Source organism: Lolium rigidum, chromosome 7, assembly GCF_022539505.1.
Source record: "Lolium rigidum isolate FL_2022 chromosome 7, APGP_CSIRO_Lrig_0.1, whole genome shotgun sequence".
Lineage (NCBI taxonomy): Eukaryota > Viridiplantae > Streptophyta > Magnoliopsida > Poales > Poaceae > Lolium > Lolium rigidum.
Window position 1 is genome coordinate 16,903,966 of NC_061514.1, and position 22,124 is coordinate 16,926,089.

General features: G+C 47.9%; 1 protein-coding gene across 1 annotated transcript; it reads right to left on the reverse strand.

The window, feature by feature from the left end:
• Positions 1–18,673: 18,673 nt before the first annotated feature.
• LOC124670569 lies at positions 18,674–19,109 on the reverse strand. Its single transcript, XM_047207050.1, has one exon. The coding sequence runs from the start codon at positions 18,992–18,994 to the stop codon at positions 18,674–18,676; it is 321 nt and encodes a 106-aa protein (XP_047063006.1). The 5' UTR covers positions 18,995–19,109.
• Positions 19,110–22,124: the final 3,015 nt, after the last annotated feature.

Below are 22,124 nucleotides of genomic sequence, written 5' to 3' on the forward strand. Positions count from 1 at the left end.
TCCGCCTCCTATATAAGGGGGAGTCGAGGGACGCAGAAAGGATCGAATCATTGTCTCTAAAACCCTAGTTTTTACACCGTCGAGTACTTTTCGGCTGAAACCTTCGAGATCTACTTGCCCTCTACATCTAACGAAACCCTAGTCTACAATCCATAGGCATTGACAAGTTAATCCCTTGTCACCCGTAGTCCATGGGGGAACTACTCACGGAGCATGATGGAGGCGGTGGCGTTGATGGAGATGGCTTCCGGGGGCACTTCCCCGTCCCGGCAGGGTGCCAGAACAGAGACTTTTGTCCCCCGAATTGGAGTTTCGCGATGGTGGCGGCGCCCCTGGAGTCTTTCTGGAGTTTCGTCAATCCGTATCGCGTTTTTAGGTCGAAAGGGCTTATATAGGCGAAGAAGCGGCGCAGGAGGGGCACCAGGGCGCCCTCCCCATAGGCCGGCGCGGCCAGGGGCCTGCCCGCGTGGCCCTATGGTGTGGGGGCCCCAGGCCTCCCCTCTGACTCCCCTTCGGTGTCCTGGTCCGTCTCGGTGAATTATGATGTTTGGTCTTCGTTTCGTCGAATTCCGAGAATATTGCCCGAACAGCCTTTCTGGAACCAAAAACAGCAGAAAACAGGAACTGGCACTTCGGCATCTTGTTAATAGATTAGTTCCGGAAAATGCATAAAAACATTATAAAGTGCAAGCAAAACATGTAAGTATTGTCATAAAACAAGCATGGAACATCAGAAATTATAGGTACGTTGGAGACGTATCACAGCGCGCGACAGAGGAAGATCTTGCCTACAGCATATACCCGAGCATGAGCGGGAGTACCTGATACAGAACCTCGACATGTCCTTTATGTCAATAGACACAAGAGGGAATATTATCCCCAAAACACCGGAAGCTGGGTACATGGTGGCTCAAGCTTTTATATTAGCTTCAAAGCCACCGATTGGAGACCCGAGAGAAGCATTGTATCATATGGCCATGACAGGAGTTGGAGTCATGGGAACAGCGTTCGCAGGACCGAGCACACCACAACATGAAAGTGCTCCAAGACGAAATAGTCCTCGATCCACCACGGTGGTGCGAGACCCTCCACGAATAGACATGGCGAGAAATACAGAAGCTCGGGATCGGCTAGACAGAGCACGGGAAAATAGATCTAGGCGATATACGCCAGAAGTCGAGGAAGAGGATATGTGTGGACTCCCCTGTTTTACTCGACGAGTTAGCAAAACACGGGTCCCTTCTGGCTTTAAGCTTCCAGATGTTATAAAAATTTCGATGGCTTGCAAGATCCCGAAGATTGGATAACTGATTTCTTGGAAACAGTAAAACTGCTGGGTGGATCAAGAGCAACAGCTATGCAGAGCGTCCAAGTCCATCTCAGTGGAGCCGCAAGATCATGGATAAATAAGTTACCAGTGGGATCCATCGACAGCTGGGAAACTTTTGAAGAGTTATTCGTAAAGAATTTCCGTTCCACGTGCAAAAAGCCCGCATCCATAGAGCAGTAACGGGCTTGCAAGCAAAAGTATGGTGAACCAATGAGAACATACATCCAACGTTGGAGCATCATAAAAAACTCTGTTGAAAATATATCGGACGAAAGAGCAATAGACGCGTTTGTCGCAGGAATCCAACGCTTGAGCCCTAGCATTCCGCGAGCTGCCATAGCCAACTCCTGGAACCCCATTGTAAAATCCAATCAATACAAATATAGCAAGAAGTAGGTCTTACCTCATGAGAGGGGCCGAATTTGGTTTAACCCTCATCGTGCTAATCTCAATCCAAAGATGCCTCCGTGTTCCCTGTCCTACGAGTCTCTTAAGCTACGCCTATAGAATGTGCCATGGTAACCCCACGACATTTGGCGCCCACTGTGGGTCATGGGGCGCTAGGATTGAGATCTTCGGTGAGACCATACACGTCAATCGCCGTGCGGATCGCTATGGGCCAGATGATCACCATCGGCGACTTCATCCACGTTATGCCCAACACCTACTGCTGCTCACGTTGCCCCGTATGCGAATTTTTCCTCTCTCTATCAGATCATGTTAGAGTTTCTAGCTCTACTGTTTCGAGTAGATGCGATTGATTTATCATGTTTAGACATAATATGCTCATCTATTCTGTTAGTTTGCATTATTAGTTTAATTACTGGTCTTATGGTCATGCTATATCTACTACTATTTCAGGGATTAAATGATATGAAAATATGCTTATATATTCAACATATACCATGTGTACCTAACCTATGAGCAACAAAAATGTTACAATAATTAGTCTAGCTATCGAGGATATACAAGTATCAAAAGGAAGAAAAAAAACCAAAATAGACCACACAAGAGCGATAGAGGCTAGCAGCAACATAAACAAGCCACCGCCATTGAGGATACCTAGACAACTACATGCCAAGGTTATACAAATCGACACCTATGATATAGCTAGTTTGACATACCGGTGTTTTTTCTGAAAAATGATATGATCATTTTACAAAATAATGCACGTCTTGAGAGATTGCAATGCTTGATATATATATACAGAAAATTACAAATAATCAAGTAAGTTTGCAATGTATTAGGTAACCGACGGTATGGATTGATCTAAATCCCTAGAGTCATCTAACACCCTCTTCCTCGGCAGTTTGAACGAGGGGACAAGCCGTCGTGATGTGAAGACTGTACCAAAAATCCAGGAATAATAGTTGAAAGTGCATGAAGCTCCCATGTGTGGTTTTGGTAATTGATGACAATCCCTATGGACTAATGTTTGCATTGAGTTATATTTGTAGGAGTTGTTCATAGGTAATGCTTGAACCATATGTTGACTTTAAGGTTGCAATAAGAAGAAATTGATGAAGAATATCAAGTGTCAAGTATATCTTGAAGACGAAGATGAAGTGAGTCCTCAGAGTTAACTTCAAGACATCAACATGATGAAGAATGAAGAAATAAAGTGCAAGTTCAAGATGAACCAACTCGAAGAGACCATATGCTTGAAACTTTCCATCCTATGGAGATCATGGGTATGTGAAGATGCGCCGAAGAAGAAGCTCTCTCATGGTGGATTATGGGGAGCAATCCACAAGACTTCGTCAAGCAAGCGCAATCAAGAAAGGCGTTCAATCTTGTTGCGGTCAAGATCGTCATCATCGAGATCAAGAGGAACACGCAAGGTTAAGGTTTGCTCTTGATAGGGTTTCTTTCTTACTGGTCTCTTGGTGTAGTTTAAGACCGGTTTACAGTTTAGCTACCGTACTATCAAGAGGGCTCTCGAGTAAGTAACTTGATCGTATCGTTCGGAGAGAGCTCAAACCTTTGCATCCTTGCATCATATTTCTTGGTTGTTATTTGGATCTTATACATGTGGTGATTTAGAGCTTGTGGTTGTTGAAGTGTATAAGTAGATTGCCTAGCCCTTTCCATCAGTTCGGACTTTTGGTTCAAGTGGCTAGTGCATGAAGCTTAACATGGTATCAGAGCCCAGGGTCTCGAGTTCGAGTCCTGGCTTTCACAATTTGTTCTAAAAATTATCTCCTCCCCCCTCTTCTCGCAGCCGCAGCCGCCGCCCGCCCTAGCCCTCGGCCGCCGAGCCCGGCCACCGCTGCTGCCTCTTTGCCTCTGACTCTACACGTGCTGACTTGTCTTCTCGTCTTCCCGTCACACGTGAGAGGGGTTGCCGCCCGGCCGCCGCCGCTACCTCTTTGCCTCTGACTCTACACGTGTTGACTTGTCTTCTCGTCTTCCCGTCACACGTGAGAGGGAGTGTTGAAGTGTATAAGTAGATTGCCTAGCCTTTTCCATCAGTTCGGACTTTTGGTTCAATTGGCTAGTGCATGAAGATTAACAGTGGTTATTTCCATAGCATTCTCTAGTTCATCAAAAACGGATTCCGCATGAATCACTTGTGGCGTTTTTGATATTGGAGTTTTTTCAGTTCTTCGTGTTGAGAGGTTTCACTATAAAATCCATAGAAAAATCTACCCCACTTTTTCTTAAGTTTTTCACTCTTTGTGGGGTATCTCTTGTCACCCTCTTTACAACAAAATTGGTTTCACCTAAATCCAAGTTTCCTAACTCAAGTTGTTGCATTTTCCATATTGGAGGTTTATCGGTTTGTCTTTTATAGATAGGTAAAACCTTTATTCATTTGTTTCTATATTCCCGTGCTAGACTATGATGTTTCTATGCATATTTTGTAGAGATTTTTGTTGTGATTTCAACAAGCCCAGGCTCATCGAATTTGGAGTCCGGATGCAAAAGTTCTTAAGGTTTTTGTATCAGGTGTTTGGGTAAAAACAGGGAGGCCGGAACTGCCGCCAGGAGAAGGCTGGCACTGCCACTAGAGTAGGCCGGCACTTCCGGCCAGTAGCGATTTTGGCCCCAACTGGTAGAAATCTGAGACCCCCCTTTTAAGGCTTTCTTCCTCCTCTCCCTACTTCTACTTCTTCTCCCTCTTGCTCTTCACCATTGTTGCATCTTGAGACCTTCCCCAATCCCTCTATTACTCCTATGTTTTTTTGAATCTTTTTGAGGGAAAATTTAGAGGAGATCATGATCTACATTTGTACCAATCAAATCCCTCTCTTTGTGAGTGGAATCCTAGATCTTGATCTTGGAGTTTTTTATGAATTTCTTTTGTTCTCCCTCTCTTCTCTCCCACAAGCTTTTGTAGCTTTAGTGGAAGTTGGGAGTGAAGAATTTTCCATTGCATTTGGTGCATCGGTTTGAGCTTTCCACAGTGATTCGTGGAAGTGAAAGTGAGGAGCTTGTTATCTTTGGGTTCTTGGAACCCTAGATGGCTTTTAGACCTTTGTGCTGACTTTCTTGGGAGCCTCCAATTAAGTTGTGGATGTGTGCCCCAAGCTTTGTGTAAGGCCCGGTTTCCGCCTCGAAAGAAATCCCTTAGTGGAACCATGACCTGGACCTTTGTGGCAAGGGTCACCGGAGAATAAGGTGAGGCATTCGTGGCGCTCGGTGTGTGGTGAGACTATCGCATCTTGGGGTGAGACCTTTGTGACGTTGGTGTGCATCGAGCAACCACACCTCAAGGTGAGGCCTCTTGTGGCGTTTGGGAGCACTAAGCCATCGCACCTCTCCAATGGAGATTAGCACTTGCAAGAGTGTGAACTTCGGGATAAATCATCGTCTCCCGCGTGTCTCGGTCATCTCTATACCCAAGCTCTTTACTTATGCACTTTACTTTGTGATAGTGTTATCACCAGATTTTGGCCAAATCAGGAGATGGACCGTAATTGAGATGGGCTTGAAGGATATACACGTGAAGTGTCTCAAAATCGGCCTTGTACGAGAGTTTGGGCTAGATGGCCCGTGTATCTGTACATTATGGTAGATTAGAATTAAGAGATAGAGTTTAGCTCGTACACGGTTAGGTTTATTCCTGAATTAGAAAGTCTACGGACTATAAATATGTACCTAGGGTTATTGAGAAAGGAGGACGACCACGTTCACAACAAACACAATCTAGGCGCATCGCCACCCCTTGTTTCGAGGGTTTCTTCCGGGTAAGCATCATGCTGCCTAGATCGCATCTTGCGATCTAGGCGAGTACGAGTTTATTCGTTATCCGGGTGTTACTCGTACTGAAGCCTTGTTGATGGCGAGTAACACTACTTATCGTAGATGTTTTGGGGCTTGCATCATCGTTCTTTTGATATGCTTGCTTAGCTATGCTACCCCTCGATATCTAGCCGTCCTTACACCTATCTTAGGTGTAAGGGCGGCATCTTGCTTCATCTTTATTTAGTAGATTTGATCTGTCATAGTTGCTCCTTGTTCTGCAAGGATTAGTTTGATATCCGTATGGTTAGGCCTTGCAAACGGGTTGAACGATCCGGTAGTGCGCTAGGTATGGCTTACCGATCCTAGAAGGGATGTTCCGGGAATCGACTCTGCGTTGGTTTTTAGGCCTCTTTTAGGGTTAGTTTTCCATCATCTTTCGTATCTGCTAGGCTCAACTACGTGCAGGATGTTCCGGTTATACGGTGAAAACCCTAAACTGTCGTAGATCGATTTAGCTTAATATTAATGAAGCAGGACACCCATGTTATTGCAAGATCTAACATGAACCATGGGTCAATCGGCTCTTTGAGCCGATGAGCGAGTAACTCGAGAGCCGATCGAGGCTCATTTAATGTGTACATGTCTACCATGCAGGAAACTAATCGAAGCGATCCAACACCTCCCTGACCAGGTATAGGTCAGGTGGCACGCCCTTGCGACCGTCAGGACGTGTGCCGGAGCATTGTGGGCCGTCGACCGAGGGACCAGGGCCCACCAGCAGTCTTGGAAGCCTCCCGGCTCTTCGTGTTGCTCGTCGCTGCTCGCCGGTGGGTTTTGGCAGGCAACACATTCTGGCACGCCCGGTGGGACAATCTGCAACAACCACGTCAACATCTGCAGTTGAGATGTCAGGCGGACCAGTCAAGTACGAAGATCTGCCTGAAGAGCACAAGAAGAAGTATGATGAGCTTAAGGCTCTCTTCGAAGCCGATCTCATCGGCTCTTTCGAAAAAACCCGTTCACATGGCATTAGGTTCAAAGGATTCAGACCCGAAGGCATGCTCGATGGAGTAGATCTGTCTCTTCCTTCGGAGGAGCGCACGAGAGCCCTGCGCCAGGAAACCAATTATATGGTGGCTCATTCTCTACATCGTCATTCTGAGAGCCTGGTGAACGCTTTTGAGCGTGTTGCGCTTCGTGTGGTTCAGAAAATCATGAAGCATCAGTATTCTCCGTCAGGACCTACCTTAGGGACTCACCAGGGAGAAATACCGTTCCACACCAGGCCGCAACTACCATTCACGCTTGCGGCTCAACAACAAGGTTCACCGGCATACGTCGTCTACAAGGTTGGAGGTGATCCTAGCGATTACCAATTCCTGTATGAGCCGCCCAAAGAGATCCCACATGGATACGTGTTCACATACGTGCCGCAGTCGCAACAAGCGGGCGCACACGAACCAGATTACGGCGAGGAGGGATTGCTGGGAGCGAGGAGGGAGTTACGGAGCGAGACGCTGAGAAACAGGCGTGGCTAGCTAAATATGCCACCGGAACGAGCCATGAAAGCTCAGCCCCTGCAGCTCATACCATGGATCAAATCAGTGCAATCCTGAGAGATCAGTTCGGTATCCTGCCAAAGAGGAGAACAATCGGCTATTCCGAGCCGTATCCCAACGAATATGACCTGATCCCGCTGCCGCCCAAGTATCGGCTCCCTGACTTCACAAAGTTCAGTGGATCAGAAGGATCTAGCTCAATTGAGCATGTGAGCCGATATTTGGCACAGTTGGGCATGGTTTCAGCGTCAGACCCGCTACGTGTAAGGTTCTTTGCGCAATCTCTCACGGGTCCAGCTTTTGGGTGGTACACCTCGTTGCCACCAGATTCAGTTCGGACATGGAAGCAACTAGAAGAGCAGTTTCATGTACAATACGACTCAGAAGCTACCGAAGCTGGCATTGCCGATCTGACGCAGGTGCGGCAAAGGCGGGGAGAGACGGTGTCTGAGTATATTCAGCATTTCAGAACTGTCAAGAACCGATGTTATTCGGTTCGTTTAACTGAGAAAGAAGCAGTCGAGCTGGCAGTGGTAGGCCTCGTAGTGCCGCTCAAGGATCTGACTTTCCAAGTGGAGTACAATTCACTGGCACACATGGTTCAGAAGTTAACATTATATGAACAGTGCCACCCGAAATTGTACCAAGACAAGTTCAAGCGCCCGATAGGCCTGGTCGAGGCAGAAGAAGTTGAAGACTTTGCAGAAGATCAGGAAGTCGCCGTGGCTGAATGGGCTCGGGGCGGTACCGTGTCCTCGCAAATGGGTGAAACAACCGGGGCTCGCAAAAGGGTTTGACTTTGACATAAGCAAAGCCGAGCAGATTTTCGATTTCTTCGCTGAAGGAAAAAGCAGTCGAAGTTACCCGAAGGCCATAAAATCCCTACGGTGCAAGAGTTGAACGGGAGACCATACGCAAATGGCATCACACGTTCACCCACGCCACCAACGACGCAAAGTGTTGCGTGGACAGATTCAAATGGCGATAGAACAAGGCCGATTAATCTTCGGTCAGTTTGCCATGAAAGTGGACATGAAACCGTTTCCTGGCGTCAACATGGTGGAGCTCAACCATGCCACGAAGCGTCAGCCGGGTTTCTCTTTCGATATCAACATGGCAGGGCCTGTAGACTGCCATGGTAAAGATAAAGAGGAGAGCAGTCACTCCCGTGGCAAGGATAAGAAGGAGGCCGATCCACGCGACCGACCGCAATATGATAACAGACGGTACCTCACCGAGGAAGAAGTGAGAAGCGTGCGGTACCAACGACCACTCTCCGCGCATCTCCTTAACAAATATGAGTACCAGTACGACCGACGCCAGCGGTACGACGTCGATGACGACAGATATCGTCGGTCTGGTGCAGACAACAGAAAACATCGTCGATATGACAGAGACGACGATGGATATGAACGCCGCGCTAAAGGGAGATCAAGAGAGTAGGAAGACATGGACAGACACTGGGATTGTCATTTCTTTAAGCACTGCTGGGACTCAGGAATGAGCCGATTGCCTACAATCGACAACTGCCCAGAATGTAGACAGCCGAGGAAGGGCACAAGTGAGGTTTCAGTGTTCAAGCGTCTAGGGCCTCTCCCACCTCAGAGCGGACGAGCTGAGTCATCTCGAGATGAAGACTTTGAGGAGTCAGAAGATGAAGAAGAAGATAGGTACCACCGGCCAAGGTGGTGCCCTGATGGACTCAGTCATTCCCAGAAGCGTAGGGTTCAGCGGCTACGTAACTTAGAGGAAGCCGAAGCGCAGTACCTGTACACGTTGAGGAAAGCACGGCCCGATCTAGCCGTGAAAATTCAGCAGACATTGGAGACGGAGGCGCGGCCACTTAAGAAGGAATGGCGCCCCAAGCAGACAAAAGCCGATGCAGAGGCATCGGCTGACACAAATATGGTGTCCATACTGCCGTCGGAGTTTCATGCTCCAAGAACTGAAGAAGTGCCAGTAGCACAGTTTGATTGCGGTCCACGGCCAGTTGTCTTTGAGAAGCCACGAGAGAGGAGCTACAGGCACTTGAAGGCCCTGTACCTAAGAGGTTATATCAATGGGCAGCCTGTCAACAAGATGTTGGTCGACACGGGAGCGGCAGTCAATATAATGCCATACTCCATGCTACGGCGTTTGGGACGCTCTAACGAAGATCTGATCAAGACCAACGTCACGCTAAGAGATTTCAACGGCCAAGCATCAGAGGCGCAAGGCGTGCTGAACGTTGATCTAACCGTGGGTCGAAAAACCATCCCTACGTCATTCTTCATCGTCGACAGCAAGAGCACCTACGCTGTCCTGCTAGGGAGGGATTGGATTCACGCCAACTGCTGCATCCCATCCACGATGCACCAATGCCTGATACAGTGGGATGGAGATGAAGTGGAGGTCGTTCATGCAGATGACTCGATCGAGATCTCACTAGCTGGCATGAATATTTGGGATGCAGACGACCAGGAGCCGATCTCTGGAATCAGTTTGGACGGTTGTGAGCGCATCGAAGCTTCAAAAAACGGGGTGAGGCTGGTCTTATCCACCGGCCTGACAGAGTAGCAAGACCAAAGTCAGCAGACGTACGTGGCAAGGCCGATCCCTGCGATCGGCCCCAAAAAATAAAAGGCAAGGATCTCACCTTAAGCATGTCACGTAGTCGTCGTAGAGCACAAATAAGTTGTAAACCCTCATTGAGAAATGCAATGGAAAAGTAGGCCGATTCAGGCAATCGGCCCATATTATCCTCACCATATGTTTTGCGTGTGTTCAGCATTGATCTAGCAGGCGACGGAAAGCTAGGATATGGGTTTACATCAGCTGATGAGCTAGAAGAGATTGACAATGGTCCTGGGGATAAGCCACGACCAACATTTATCAGCAAAAAATTAGATCCGCATCTGAGGAGCCTGATGATAGCTTTGTTGAAAGAATACCCATATTGTTTTGCATGGGATTACACAGAGATGCCAGGGTTAGACATGAGCATCATTGAGCATCGGCTCCCTCTGAAGAAAGGATTTCGGCCGTTCCAGCAGCGAGCACGACAGATGAAGGCCGAAATTCTGGTGGAAGTCAAGAAAGAGATCGAGAAAATGTTGAACGCCGGATTCATCAGGCCATGCAGGTATGCTTAGTGGATTTCTAACGTCGTACCTGTAGAGCAAAAGGACGGCCGATGGCGCGTCGCCATAGATTTTCGGGATCTCAATAGAGCCACTCCAAAGGATGAGTACCCAATGCCGGTAGCAGAGACATTGATCAATGCAGCTGCTGGTCATAAGGTTCTAAGTTTCATGGATGGCAATGCCGGCTACAACCAAATTTTCATGGCTCCAGAAGATATACACAAGACTGCATTCAGGGTACCAGGCTCGGTGGGCTTGTTTGAGTATGTAGTCATGACATTTGGGCTGAAAAATGCCGGCGCAACGTACCAAAGAGCCATGTCTTACATCTTTCATGATCTGATCGGCAAATTGGTGGAGATTTATATTGATGACGTGGTGGTCAAGTCTGTTGCAGTGGAAGGACACTTGGAGGATTTGCGACACGTCCTAGACCGAACCAGAAAGTTCGGACTAAGAATGAATCCAAAGAAGTGTGCTTTTGGTGTAACGGCCGGTCAATTCTCGGGTTTCTTGGTTCATGAACGCGGAATTGAGATCGGCCTGAAAAGCCAAGAGGCGATGCGAACGATGAAGCCACCTACCACGAAGAAAGAACTCCAGTGTCTCATCGGCAAAATCAACTTCGTCAGACGATTCATCTCCAATCTGTCAGGGTGAATCGAGCCATTCATGGGCTTGGTGAAAATTAAATCTGATGAGGAGTTTCACTGGGGGGCGGAGCAACAGCAAGCATTTGACGAGATTAAGGAGTATCTAATGAAGCCACCTGTGTTGGTTCCGCCACAGCAAGATAGGCCATTCTACATTTACTTGTCGATGGCCGACACCTCCATCGCCTCAGTGGTGGTGCAAGTTTATGATGGTCTGGAGAGAGTAGTTTTCTACCTCAGCAGAAGGATGTTGGACGCAGAAACGAGGTACCCTGAGATCGAGAAGTTGTGCCTCTGTCTGTTTTCACCTGCACCAAGATTCAGCACATCTTGCTGTCAGCAGAAATTATCGTCATATGCAAATCGGATGTCATCAAGCATATGTTGTCGGCTCCTGTGTTGAAAGGCCGACTCGGTAAATGGATGTTTGCATTATCGGAATTTGATATCCGGTATCAACCTGCGAAAGCAGTCAAGGGACAGGCATTGGCCGATCTTATTACTGACTGTGCGTGCATGGGCCATGTTCTTCGATGGATCGGTCTGTGAGGATGGTTGCGGCATCGGCATTCTACTCGTGTCGCCTCGGGGGGCAACATATTCCTTCTCCATCTGTTTACCTACCCCTTGCACCAACAATGTCGCTGAGTATGAAGCAATATGCAAGGGAATGGAGTTGCTATTTGAAGCTGGGGCAGAAGCAGTGGAAATTTTTGGAGACTCCAAATTGGTGATTTCCCAACTCACGGAGGAATACAAATGTGAGAGCGAGTCGCTCTTCCCATTATGGATGCAATGTCGTGAGCTGATGACACGAGCTCGGTATATAAATTTCAATTGGATCCCAAGGTCGCAGAATACCGAGGCGAACGATCTCGCACAGATGGCATCAGGATACAAGGATGTAGCAGATGGAACCGATGTCCAAGTGCAGTTCATGGAACCAGATGACTGGAGAGCCGATATTTTCAATTACTTGAAAGATTCTGCTCGGGGGCACCTAAACGGATAAGATACAAGGCCATGAAGTACGTCCTAATTGGGGATGACATGTTCTATAGGACGTTGGAAGGGTTACTTCTCAAATGTTTGGGACCAGCCGAGTCCAATCGGCTCTTACATGAGGTACATGAAGGTGCCTGTGGAACGCATCAATCGGCTCATAAGATGAAATGGCTGATCGAGCGATCGGGATTTTATTGGCCCACCATGCTTGAGGATTGTTTTAAGTACTATAAAGGGTGTCAAGAATGTCGAAGTTTGGGAGTATTCAGATGGTACCTGCATCAGCGATGAATCCCATCATCAAACCTTGGCCATTTCGAGGTTGGGGCATGGATATGATCGGCAAAATTCATCCTCCATCGAGCAAAGGCCATGAGTGGGTTCTGGACATTACAGATTATTTTACTAAGTGGGTGGAGGCCGTCCCTATGAAGTCAGTAGCATCGAAAGATGTGATTCATAGATTCGGGATTCCCCAGACTATCACGACCGATGGAGGTTTGGTTTTCGTTTCTAAGGAGTTTAGAAAGTTCTGCGAGGACATGGGAATCAAGCTGATCCGATCGTCTCCATACTATGCTCAAGCAAATGGGCAAGCTGAAGCGTCCAACAAGAGCCTTATCAAGCTGATTAAGAGGAAAATTGACGAGTATCCTAGACGTTGGCACGAGGTGTTGTCGAGGCTTTGTGGGCTTATCGCATGTCGTGTCATGGAGCAATAAAGACCTCGCCATACCATCTGGTCTACGGACAAGAAGCTGTGTTGCCCTGGGAAATCACGGCTGGCTCGAGACGGACTACGTTTCAGAATGATTTAACAACTGAAGAATATGCAGCCCTGATGAGTGACAGCATTGAGGATGTAACGGAACTCAGATTATGGTCGCTTGAGAAAATCAAGGAGAACAAAGCCAAGGTAGCTCGCGCATATAATAAGAAGGTGAGACCGAAGGAATTCCACGTTGGTGATCTGGTATGGGAAGCTGTGTTGCCGTTGGGGACTAAGGATAAAGCGTATGGTAAATGGTATCCAAATTGGCACGGGCTGTACAAAGTCGACCAAGTTTTAAAGGGGAATGCATATATGCTCAAGCAGTTGGATGGGGTGAAGTTCCCAGTGGCCGTCAATGGCCAGCATCTAAAGAAGTATTTCCCAAGTATGTGGGATGATGGGCAGTAAAATATGGAGGCCGATGCACGAAATCGGCCAGTAAAAAAACAATTTGGGGGCCGATGTATGAAATCGGCCGATAAAAGAAATATATGTGCAAAGCAACAGGATGCTAGGTACAGCCGATGCACAGACATCGACTTGAGAATAAAACAGCCGATGCGCAGCCATCGACTCTAGAGCTACAAAATATTATGAGCAGGTATCAAGTTATCATCTGAATTTTGGGAATGTCTGCTTGAACCTGTCTAATTTGGTTATCGGGTTAGCCTTATGGGTGTTTGATGGTGAAAGACCGATACGCTGCTATCGGTTCTTGGTGTGTTGACCTACTTTGACAATCGGAAGATTAGAATTGGACAATTGGAAAATCAAATTGGAGGAACATTCTTCATTGATTAACAGAAAGATTTTACAAGGAAGAGCCGATGGCTCTCAAAAGGATCATCCGATGCCTAATGCACTACCACTACTAGCCCTGCACTACTCCCTAATCTAAGGGCCGTCGCTGCCCTCGTCGTCGCTGTCCTCGCCGTTGTCGGCGCTGCTGCCGGTGGCGTCCTCGTCGCTGCTGATGAAGCCGCCGGCAGGGGCTTCATCCTCCTCGTCGTCGTCATCGTCATCCGACCCGGCGCGGAAGCGCTTGGCCGGTGGGTACTCCTCGGAGGAGGAGTCCTCCTCCGCTTCTTCTTCCTCTTCGTCGGAGGAGAGGTCCGCCTCCCATGAGAAGAGGTCGTCGTCGCTTGCCGCCTCCAGCTCCCCGTCAACGAGGAACTGGAGGTCTTCTTCCCTATCGGTGAGGGGCTCGTCGCCCTCTGACTCGATGGAGGAGTCCCAATCCCTCGCGTCCCAATACTCGGGGGCGAGAGCCTCGTATATGGCCATCAGATTGACTTCCGGCTCTAGCTCGCTGGAGGAGGAGGAGCGGAAGGAAAGGCCGGAAGAGGCAGAGGAGGAAGAGGAAGACATGGCTGCAGAGGGGGGTTTTTTGCCGATGGCTAGTACGGAGCAGGGGAATGAAGAGATGAACTGCTCGATGCGGTTAAATAAGGGGGATATAGTGGAGATTTAATGCTTGAGCAGTTTTCGAGGACGCGGTGCCAAACGCGTCAATCGTGCAGAAGTTGAGAAGACAGGGCATCATGATGGAAAGATACTGAAGCGGTTCTGCTCTGCAACGCGTGACCCAATGAAGAAAAAAAACAGAGTGATTTTGGAATTATTATTGCCAAAACCAGGGGGGAATGTGTTATCACCAGATTTTGGCCAAATCAGGAGATGGGCCGTAATTGAGATGGGCTTGAAGGATATACACGTGAAGTGTCTCTAAATCGGCCTTGTACGAGAGTTTGGGCTAGATGGCCCGTGTATCTGTACATTATGGTAGATTAGAATTAAGAGATAGAGTTTAGCTCGTACACGGTTAGGTTTATTCCCGAATTAGAAAGTCTACGGACTATAAATATGTACCTAGGGTTATTGAGAAAGGAGGACGACCACGTTCACAACAAACACAATCTAGGCGCATCGCCACCCCTTGTTTCGAGGGTTTCTTCCGAGTAAGCATCATGCTGCCTAGATCGCTGCGATCTAGGCAGTACAGGTTTATTCGTTATCTGGTGTTACTCGTACTGAAGCCTTGTTGATGGCGAGTAATACTACTTATCGTAGATGTTTTGGGGCTTGCATCGTCGTTCTTTTGATATGCTTGCTTAGCTATGCTACCCCTCGATATCTAGCCGTCCTTACACCTATCTTAGGTGTAAGGGCGGCATCTTGCTTCATCTTTATTTAGTAGATTTGATCTGTCATAGTTGCTCCTTGTTCTGCAAGGATTAGTTTGATATCCGTATGGTTAGACCTTGCAAACGGGTTGAACGATCCGGTAGTGCGCTAGGTATGGCTTACCGATCCTAGAAGGGATGTTCCGGGAATCGACTCTGTGTTGGTTTTTAGGCCTCTTTTAGGGTTAGTTTTCCATCATCTTTCGTATCTGCTAGGCTCAACTACGTGCAGGATGTTCCGGTTATACGGTGAAAACCCTAAACTGTCGTAGATCGATTTAGCTTAATATTAATGAAGCAGGACACCCATGTTATTGCAAGATCTAACATGAACCATGGGTCAATCGGCTCTTTGAGCCGATGAGCAGGGTAACCTGAGAGCCGATCGAGGCTCATTTAATGTGTATGTGTCTACCATGCAGGAAACTAATCGAAACGATCCAACACCTCCCTGACCAGGTATAGGTCAGGTGGCACACCCTTACGACCGTCAGGACGTGTGCCGGAGCATTGCGGGCCGTCGACCGAGGGACCAGGGCCCACCAGCAGTCTTGGAAGCCTCCCGGCTCTTCGTGTTGCTCGTCGCTGCTCGCCGGTGGGTTTTGGTAGGCAACAGATAGCCATCGTGCTTGAAGTTATATATCTTGCTATCACATAATTGTCTGTATTGCTTAGCATAAGTTGTTGATGCACATAGATGAACCATAGTTTATAGGCTTTGGGCTTGACAAATTAAACACTAGTTTTATTCCGCATTTTTTAAGCCCATCTTGTAAAAGTTTTAAACTGCATGTTCACCCCCCTCTAGGCGACATCCGTGTCCTTTCAATAGTGTTTGCGGTCCTTGAGTAAATACGGACGCAAACTGGGAACTGGGGGAAAATTTAGCACACAAAGAGCTCCAAGATAAACCTTAACCGAATGAAACGAATGTCCAACGTAATGTGTTTATTGCGTTGATGTTGTACCATATTAACAGACATATATACCGTAGAAAATATTTCCACAATAGAATTGTCAAAAGGGCAATGAAGTTCAACCAAGAGATGACGAAGCCAGCTTGCATGGATACAGTTGTGGCTAGCGAACGATGTTCCACTTAGTACGGCTGCAAGAAACTATCGGCTAATAACGACCATCAAGAAATCAAATTGTAACCAAAAAATATACAAAATCCTGACATCGAGTAGCGAGTATCTGGACATCTAGCCTAGTCGGCATCCCAAGTAGGCAAGACGATTATGTGAAGATGAAGAAGAATAAAGTGTGAGACCATGATCAAGTGTGACTTTGATGTAACGAAGTAGACATTTGATTAGAAGAAAATGAGGTTAATGTGGGTCATGCATATGAAGATACACTTAATGAAGAACATACACAATTTCAGGTCGAGTGAGAGTAATATATTGGAGAGCGCATGCAAGACTGAGGTGCTAAGGAGGATTAAGTAATATACCTTTGTACCGCAGTAGAAGAAAGTTTAGATTAAGTATCAACACATTCAAGCACGGGAGAGGACATCAAGAATGTACTGATGTTTGGACAAATAAATGGTGCAAGAGGTGCGGCTGATAGAGATGCCAAGAAAATGATGAAGATGAAGATCTTCCATAGAAAACTCGGTGCTAAGTTTAGTGATTATTGTTTTAAAAATGTTTGGAGAAGAAGCTATGAGAATAATATCATCAACATAAGGAAGGACATAAGTTATGGGGTGATCATGATGAAGAACGGAATAAGAGGTATCATATATTGATTCAATAAACCAATGTATTGAGCATATGAAGCAAAGCGATGAAATCATGCATCGAGGTGCTTGTTTAAGACTATTGAGAGAATCGTGAAGAATACATACATGTGTGAAAAAATAGTGTCAACGAACCTGAACGGTTGCTGACTATATACTTATTTATTGAGGTTCACATATAATGCAAGGTTTAACCATGGAATAAAAGCTTTCGTCGAGATCTCCACTGAGTTGTTTTGTCAATCCACACTACCCAACGGGTTCTGTGACAAGGAAGATACCCACCAAACTAAAATTCACGGCAAAATATCAACCTAGAGGTGGAGGGATAAGTGTCGAACTGCCATTGTCCAAGAGCTCGCCATGTTCATCTTGCATAGCTTGGTGCCAGAAGCACATCTTAGAGCCATTTTGCCATGCCTGCTAACTAATTGTAATGTAGCGGTATGTATTTTTGTTTGAACACGGTGAGTGCACAATCTAACATAATGGTTAGGAGGGCAATGTCACCCCAACCCAGCAAAGATCAAATTCTATGTGCGACACTTTGATGTCTCACAAATGCGATTTTTTTCCAATAAAAGTCAACATCCATATCGATAGCAATATCCATGCGGTAACTTTGTCAATCTCAGCACTTAGCAGTCTTTTAAAGATACCCGGAAAGATAGGGTGTGCATGTACTCATGAGTGCACTTGTCACGTGCCAAGGGGATTTCCATTGCCAATGCCAAGCGCGGTTGAGGGCAGCTCCGGCTCCGATTAGAGCACGTGAGTTTTGGGAATATGCATACGAGTCTTTACTGTATCTCGACGTACGTGCCGTGCCCGCCCTCGCGTGGTGGCTGCACTGTGCACACGCAACGCAATTGTGTGACACCGACGTGGTACGCAGCTGTGGTGCGACGTGGGGAATTAATAAGACCGCGTTACCAGCAGCAAACGAAACCGGCCGGCTGGGCCACGCCATGCCAGTATTGGCATGGCCCATGGGACGGGCGGAGAGCAGCTAGCGGACATCGTCGGCAAATAATTGCGAGGACTTCAGACCAACACGATGCAACTCAGTCCATCACATTGAGCTAAGCTAATCAGCGACAGAGTCGACGGATCGGCCGTTCTTGTCGACGACGCTGACAAGAGATGGACTGGAGATGGGGTTTGTGTGGGCGATCGGGGAGGCAATTACAGGCGCCAAATCCCGTGGTAAACATCAAATCGCTGAAGACGCTGACGGAACACGGCAAAAGATTAGCCTGTTTTCCATCAATCAAATGCTAGGGCCTAATTATCTTTTGAGACGACCTGCATTATACCGGAAACTACTGTCCTTGTGCTTCTGCTTTCACTTGAAACTTGAAACAAATTACCCTGAAAAAATGGGAGAGAAGAAAGGGCAATCCAAGAAAAACAAAAAATGGGAGGGGGACACCGAAACTGAAGGCTCAAAGTGCAGTATCATTGCAAGTGATCGATAAATTTCTCCATCATTCCTCTTTGAAAGAAGGTAGTACGTGTTCATCACATCCCTGCTTTTCCAAGACTACTTTCTCCAGCGATCTCTTCTCCGGGAAGACTCCCTGCATGTAATCCATTCCCTTCCTTCTGGAGACGATGCCGTACCCTTCAATCCAGGGTTATTTCTGTTTCGACCTTTTCTTAGTCTCCCCGTGTCCCAGATGCACTCCATCTCCTCAAGAACAATTGACAGAAGAAAAAAAATGTAGTATCTTGCAGGAACATTTTGCAGGCAAGAACATGAAAGACCATCGTGGGTATGCAACAACAATCAGGCGATAGAAAAGGGTGAGTAGATGAAACAAAAGAAGAACTATACTCATATATCTATCTCTTTCAATCAACAGAAAAGCCTCGCTGTCCACTTCACAAGCCAATCGAAAGCACAAGAAAAATAAGGAGAAGAAAACAAGCAACCAAAAATAAGGAAAAAGAGAAGAAGGGGAAGCAGAAGGGAGCAACACTGGTAGAAAGCTGATGGTCTTCCTCTCCTCTCCTTCCCGTTCTTCTCCTCCTCGCCGTCGTCGCCACGCGCTCAGCAATGGCGCTCCGAGCTTCTAGCTAGCTAACGAGCGATTAGCAACGGACGTACGTACTCATCTGTTGTGCAGCGGGTTGGGCCCCGTGGGCACGCGCCGCTTGTCTTGGTCGACGAGCGGGTCGCCGCCGGCGCGCCACCGCCGGCCGAGCCCGATGCTGACGAGCCCCTCCACCACCATGTCGAACGCGCTCCTCCGCGGGCCGTCGTCAGCGTCGCCGCTCTCGCTCGAGCGCACGCCTGTCGCCGCCGCTTCCTCCCACGACGCCGCCAGCAGCCGCCTGCCCGGTTGGCACGACGACTCGGCGCACGCGGCGGTGAGGAGCACCGCTAGGCACGCGACGACGGCCGCGCGAGACCACCGCTTCTGCCTCCTCATGTCGGCGACCGATCGGCCAGCAAGCTCGGTGGGAAGCTTAACAAACGAGTGAATGTGTTGGCGTGCGGAGAGGACGAGGGAGCTAGGTGGTGCGGTAATGGTAGAGTGGAGTCAAAGAGAGGGGTAAAAGCCGGGAGAGGAGGAGCGGGGGAAAGGGGTTTTATGTAGGTGTGGGGGTGGCGAGGCATGTTGCACCCATCCGTCCGCGCACGCAGGTCTGGTCCAGGCCGGTGCGCGCGAGGATGCCACCAAACCGCATTTATGGACCTTCAATTCTCTGCTCCTCCCTCCTGCCACTGTCTCAGCTCACCTCACCTGTCTAGTGAGAGAGTGAGAAGGAAACACCCGCACAAGGCCAGGCCACACTTTCTGCTAGAGAAAAGTTCATGGAAAGTTTGGTGAGTAGGGGCTCCTCTTGCACGGCTGATCCCCTCCTCTATTCTCTCTCCAAGGATTATCACCCGAAAGGCTTCAGCTTGACACCATGGTAAAAGTGCAACATTGCCATTTGCCGCCAGCAGAAAATATATTTATCCTATATTTTCTATCTCAAGGGACGCTCAAGTCATCAAAATAAGTGCATCTCCAGCGCTCCCACAAATTTTGAACACCAAATATACTCGTTTTGCTATGCTTGGACGAGCCGTAGATAACCCCTTGTCCATTTCGTGCCGACTTTTTGCCCTTTCTCCTATTTAACCTAATTGGCCAATATATGACTAGAGGAGGCCACAAAAAATAAAATATTGCTAATAAATCAACATTAAGTATGGAATCACATAGTTCACACGCAATAGCACTTAATCGCCTCCCATCGATATCGAAACTCACTTATTGGGTCTCTTGCTTGGTCCCTAGACCATTGTCCATTTGGCCGGCACAATTGACCTGGCCGTTCATGTAGGCCTCGGCATAGTAAGCCTACGCATAATTGGAAATCACAAGCCTTCTCAAATGCAACTAAACAAAAGAAATGGTGGTTACAACCATACCGAGTCTGCAGGTGCGGGCCCTAGTATTCTCTCGAACAGCTTGCGGGGTACTGGCATGTTCGCCCATGGGACCGCTTGTGGCCTCTTTCCCTCGTATTGGCATGGATCGTTGGGCACATGAGTGCGGTTCAGGTGGAGGCCAGACACCACCATGGTGCCCTGCAAATACAGGACCTCCGGCGATGACGATCGTGACCCACCAATCCGGGAGGGCAACGCCTGGATGTGGTGATTGAGCCAGAGAGTTCCCACTGGTAAAGCAGGCAACCGTGGTCGTAGAGGCAGTCTTGTAGCTACGGATGTGTCGAGCTTGCCGCAGAGGCACTGGCAACCTGGACCTGGCGTTGTCGAGGTCCTCACTTTTTTTTTATCATGATGACGGTCTGGTCAGCGGCCTGGGTGGTGAAGATTTCAACCTTGGCCTTGGCCTACATATCTAGGATAAGCTTGGCCTTTTCCCTGGTTGCGCCGGTGGTGGCTGCCTCGGCGGCCCTGGCCTTCACGGCATCACGCTTCTTGGTCTCGAGTGACCTCTTAGTCGGTGTGAGCTCTATCTTCGGCGCCTTGTCTTGCCCTTGTGGTCGACGGTGGTACTTGGGGAGGGGGGGGGGTGGCAGGGCACCGCCGGCTCCTACGTCGCATGGTAGGGCTTCGGCAGCTTCATGCCGGCTATAAATCAGATGCTACTGATGGGAGAGGGCCTACGTAGTAGAAGAGGAGGACGTGAGGGGACGTGCGACTTCTAGCCTGAATTTGGTTTGTGAGTGGGTGATCCGTGCATTTCGTTTCCTTTGTGTCGAGCCGCTGGGCTGAGATTTTTATGCCCTCTTTCCACGTGACGAAAATAGACAGTATCGATCCATTTAATGCGCTAACTTACTGCTATCTGCCCATGAAAATGCAGCGAGCGTTCAGAAAATACGGGGTTACCTCCATCTGCAAGTCAACTTTACTGTTGTTGTACACTAGCCTGTACGTATGTTGTTGTGGTATGCGTTACTGTACTCTTTCATTTTGGGCACACTGCGTCAGGTACCTAGATTGCCGGCACAAAAAAGTGCCGGCAAAGGCACCAAAAGTGCCGGCAAAGGTTTTTCAAGGCACAAAAAAAAGTGCTGCGTTTATTCCAGTCGAGGAAGGTCTTTGCCGGCACATTTCGAAAAATGCCGCCGTATGCTATTCAAGGCACAGGCGCAGGTGCCAGTAATAGCTATTTCAGGCAGACCTGTTTGAGCCTGTTAAGAATTTTGCCGGCTTTTTCTGTTTGTGCCGTCCAAGGTTTTTGCCGGCACTTTTTTGGAGATGCCGCGGAATCTTATTCTGGCACAAGCTGGAGAAGCCGCGGAATCTTTTTCTGGCACTCGAAAAAGATGCCGTTCAAAGCTTTTGCCGGCATTTCTGCAAATGCCTCCAAATTTGTTTCCAGGCATATAGGCCTAATGCCGCTGTTTCTTTTTGTAGGCAAATTTTGAAACTGTGCTGGCAGCATTCATGAACATTCAGTCCAATCATTTAACTTACAATTCAGTCATAAGCATTCAGTCTACACAAACAAGCATTCAGTCATAAACAGAATTCAGTCATAAGCAGTCATAAACATGATCATCCAGCATCAGATAACTTACAAGCATTCAGTCATAAGCAGTCATAAACATGATCATCTAGCATTAGATAACATACAAATTCATCAGCTTGAAAGCATCATCCAGCCTGGTCACACATCATCCAGCAATTCATCAGCCTGGACTGGAGAAGCTATGGAGGCTTTTGACTTGAAGGAGAAGGTTCTCCTCCTCTTAGTTCTGTCAGGGTTTTGGCTGTCATCTGTTCTCCTGATTTTATCCCGATTCGCTGCTTGCTCCTCCAATGTCAACACCCTACCATCTGATCTGGAATGAATGCGCAAGTTCTTGTCCATGCTGCTCACAATTGATGCATGAGTCATGTCCACTTCTTCAGTGCTGACCTGCAAGCATTACCCAACAAGGTTGGCATCCCTATAGCTTGAGAAATAGAAGTAAGAGAGTCATTACTGCAAAGCAATTCATTTGAAACAACCACTACAGTATTGACACTACAGTATTGATCAAGCTAGGCTAGGATGATTGGCAAGCATCACAGAGGTCACTGTATAAGCA

What these genes read in the sequence shown, in the direction of transcription:
- LOC124670569 (XM_047207050.1), bottom strand. Translation starts at nt 18,994, where the DNA reads ATGAGGAGGCAGAAGCGGTGGTCTCGCGCGGCCGTCGTCGCGTGCCTA.